Source organism: Pongo abelii, chromosome 6 (genome assembly GCF_028885655.2).
Source record: "Pongo abelii isolate AG06213 chromosome 6, NHGRI_mPonAbe1-v2.0_pri, whole genome shotgun sequence".
NCBI lineage: Eukaryota > Metazoa > Chordata > Mammalia > Primates > Hominidae > Pongo > Pongo abelii.
In genome coordinates, this window is record NC_071991.2 from 12,967,612 (window position 1) to 12,971,452 (window position 3,841).

At 51.2% G+C, this 3,841-nt stretch overlaps 1 protein-coding gene across 1 annotated transcript; it reads left to right on the forward strand.

Moving 5' to 3' along the window:
* Positions 1 to 267: 267 nt before the first annotated feature.
* On the forward strand, positions 268 to 3,262 carry CCL24 (C-C motif chemokine ligand 24). The gene is made up of 3 exons (XM_024250211.2): positions 268 to 431; positions 651 to 768; positions 2,114 to 3,262. Exons 1-3 carry the CDS (start codon positions 359 to 361, stop codon positions 2,280 to 2,282), a joined length of 360 nt encoding a protein of 119 aa, XP_024105979.1. The 5' UTR covers positions 268 to 358; the 3' UTR covers positions 2,283 to 3,262.
* Positions 3,263 to 3,841: the final 579 nt, after the last annotated feature.

The following is a 3,841-nucleotide window of genomic DNA, read 5'->3' on the forward strand; positions in this document are numbered from 1 at the left end:
GGGAGTGGCCAACACAGCCAGGATCCCATGGACCTTCTGACAATGCATCCAACATCTTTGAATTTGGCCTAGGTGGGGTGATGCCCCCTCCCCCAGCTCTTTCGTTCGGAGCACAAAATAACTCTTGACTCAGCTGGGCAACAACGGGACAACAACTTCCTCTTTCCAGACCACAGGCCTCAGGATTTTCAAGGAAGCGTGGAGGGGGCTCGGGGGCGTGTTTCCTTCTAGTTGCCCCATAAAGGGCAGAGGGAGGGAGTTTGGGGTACTCTGCAAGGACCCGAGCTCTTTATCCCCAGGTCCTTTCCTCCTGCACGTCGGCTTTGAGCCCCGAGCTGGTGCTTCTGCTCTCTGAGACATGGCAGGCCTGATAACCATCGTAACCAGACTTCTGTTCCTTGGTGTCTGTGCCCACCACATCATCCCTACAGGTAAGACCTCAGGCAGGATGCAGTTCCAAGGGCATGGCTGGGATGGCACAGTGGAGGGTGCAGGACTGACCAGCCTGGGGCTGGAGGGAAGCGCTGGGGAAAAGGCAGCCCAGTGAATGGACTGGTGGTGTTTGGTGCAGGGTTCAAGTTCCAGCTCTGAGGCCCAGAGCCAAGGGGAGGCTGAGAAAAGACGTGGCTCTTCTCTCTCTCCTCTTCTAGGCTCTGTGGTCATCCCCTCTCCCTGCTGCATGTTCTTTGTTTCCAAGAGAATTCCTGAGAATCGAGTGGTCAGCTACCAGCTGACTAGCAGGAGCACGTGCCTCAATGCAGGAGTGATGTAGGTATCCTTCATGGGCATGTGGCAGGAGAGGGGCGGGGGCAGGTGCAACTCCAGGGTCCCTGAGAAGCAAGGTCAGCCAGCCCCAGCTCTGTGCATCCCTGGAGAAGTCACCTCCCCATTCTGGTCCTCAACTTCCTTGCCCATAAAACTAGGAGGAGGATATATTTATTTTTTAAATTTCATTTTTCTTTTTAGGAGATAGGGTCTTGCTCTGTCACCCAAGCTGGAGTGCAGTGGCACGATCATAGCTCATTGCATTGCAGCCTCAACCTCCTGGGCTCAAGTGATCCTCCCATCTCAGCCTCCCAAAGTGGTGCTAGGATTACAGCCATGAACCAGCACACCCAGCCAGGAGGAGGATTTTTTTTTTTTTTTTTTTCTGAGACAGAGTCTCTATCACCCAAGCTGGAGTGCAGTGGTACGATCTTGGCTCACTGCAACCTCTGCCTCTCAGGTTCAAGCAATTCTCATGCCTCAGCCTCCTGAGTAGCTGGGATTACAGGTACACACCACCATGCCCAGATAATTTTTGTATTTTTAGTAGAGACAGGGTTTCACCATGTTGACCAGGCTGGTCTCGAACTTCTGACCTCAAGTGATCTGCCCATCTCGGCCTTCCAAAGTGCTGGGATTACAGGCATGAGCCACCAGGAGAAGGATTTAGATTCAATATCTACTGAGCACCAAATATACAACGAGGCACCATTTGGGGGCACAGGACAATATCTTATCTAATTGTCTCAACAATTCTATGGGGTAGGAATGATAGTTCCCATTTTACAGAGGACAGCTGAGGCTCAGGAAGGTAACTTGCTCAAGGTCACGTGGGTCGACATGTGTCTGTCCTCCAAATAGCTTCATAGGTAGTAACTGTGAACTCATTTTGTAAACAGAGGCATGAAGTAGAAATACGATGAGAAGGCCATGTGCAGTGGCTTATGTCTGTAATCTCAGTGCTTTGGGAGGCTGAGGCAGGAGGGTTGCTTAAGGCCAGGAGTTTAAGACCAGCCTAGGCAACATCGTGAGACTCTGTTTCTGCAAAAAAATAAAAAAAATTAGCTGGGCATGGTGGCATGTTCCTGTAGTCCCAGCTACTCAGGAGGCTAAGGCGGGAGGACCGCTTGAGCCTGGGAATTTGAGGCTGCAGTGAGTTATGATCGCCACTGCATTGCAGCCTGGACAACAGAGTGAGACCCTGTGTCAAAAAATGAAGATGACATCATCTCAGCAACTTGCAAGGAAGCCTTACTGTCTCTGGGTGTCCACATCCTCCCCACCATGAAGTGGAGTGGCCCAAGGTCCCTGTCGACCTCAGCTGATCCCCTGTCCCTTTCTTCCGCAGCTTCACCACCAAGAAGGGCCAGCAGTTCTGTGGCGACCCCAAGCAGGAGTGGGTCCAGAGGTACATGAAGAACCTGGACGCCAAGCAGAAGAAGGCTTCCCCTAGGGCCAGGGCAGTGGCTGTCAAGGGCCCTGCCCAGAGATATCCTGGAAACCAAACCACCCTCTAATCACCGCCCAGCCCTCCAGCCCTGAGTTTGGGCCTGAGCTGCTTGGCGGGCTACTCGGGGCCTGGGGAAGCCATAGTGATGGGGGGAAGAGCTAATTTTCCTGTTTCTTAGCAACACTCTCCAGGGATGTGTCTCTTCTATGAAAAACCCGAGGGAGCAGGTGATGTGGTTCCCGGGGGCTGAGCAATGGCTCCAAGCATCCAAGGCCCCTTGCCTTTCTGGAGCTGGGTGAGAAGATCCCAGAAGGAGAGCAGTGGCAACTCTTTGCCCTTCTCCTCCTGACCTAGTTCTGATGCTTTTTCTTTTTTTTTTTTTTTTTTTGAGACGGAGTCTCGCTCTGTCACCCAGGCTGGAGTGCAGTGGCATGATCTCGGTTCACTGCAACCTCCACCTCCCGGGTTCAAGTGATTCTCGTGCCTCAGCCTCCCGAGTACCCGGGACTACAGGTGTGCACCACCACGCCCAACTAACTTTTGTATTTTTAGTAGAGATGAGGTTTCACCACATTGGCCAGGCTGGTCTCAAACTCCTGGCCTCAAGCGATCCGCCTGCCTCGGCCTCCCAAAGTGCTGGGATTACATGTGTAAGCCACCACACCGAGCCTACTCAAATATTTATGTTGAAAAAAAAAAGAAATAACTCATAATTTTTTTTTTAAAAAAGAAATGAACATGGAGGACCAGGGTGAAGGGCCAGCCTGGGTAGTTTAATCTTTTTGGGAAGATATGACTTTAAGGAGATTCCCTGCTTTGTGACAGTTTGCTCCATGCTGTCTTGGGGACAAGGGCCTGTTCTGCCTTTAAATCTGGGCTCACCCCACATTTTGGTGAGGGGAGGATAGGGTGGGGGGATAAGGGAGAGAAAAGACTCTAGCTTTTTTTTTCTATGCATGATATACTGTGTGGGTTTATCAAGAGTGTAGACACAGTTGCTGTTCTCAAATAATAGGCCAAATAAAATGCGATTTTTTTTTCTTTGAAGGTTGTTGTGTCTTGCGTGTTCTTTTTTTTTTTTTTCTTTTCTTTTTGAAATGGAGTCTCGCTCTTGTCGCCCCAGGCTGGAGTGCAATGGCACGATCTCAGCTCACTGCAACCTCTGCCTCCCAGGTTCAAGCAATTCTTCTGCCTCAGCCTCCTGGACAGCTGGGGCTACAGGTATCTGCCATCACACCCGGCTAATTTTTTTATATTTTTAGTAGAGGCAGAGTTTCACCGTGTTGGTCAGGCTGGTCTCAAACTCCTGACCTCAGGTGATCCACCCGCCTCAGCCTCCCAAAGTGCTGGGATTACAGGTGTGAGCCACTGCGCCCAGCCTACAAAAAATTTAAAAAGTAGCTGGGTATGGAGGTGGTGCAAGCTACTTTGGAGGCTGAGGTGGGAGGATTGCTTGAGCCCAGGAGGTTGAGGCTGCAGTGAGCCGTGATCACGCCACTGCACTCCAGCCCGGGCAACAGAGTGAGACTTTGTCTCCAAAAAAAAAAAAAAAAAGGGTGCATGATGATCAGAGGGGCATGGATGGTGGCTCATGCCTGTAATCCTAGCACTTTGGGAGGCTGAGGC

Bases quoted from the DNA above. Each gene is read 5' to 3' on its own strand.
- CCL24 (XM_024250211.2), top strand. From the start codon at position 359: ATGGCAGGCCTGATAACCATCGTAACCAGACTTCTGTTCCTTGGTGTC. The intron at 432-650 runs GTAAGACCTCAG...CTCCTCTTCTAG, and splicing joins CCACCACATCATCCCTACAG to GCTCTGTGGTCATCCCCTCT. The intron at 769-2,113 runs GTAGGTATCCTT...TTTCTTCCGCAG, and splicing joins TGCCTCAATGCAGGAGTGAT to CTTCACCACCAAGAAGGGCC.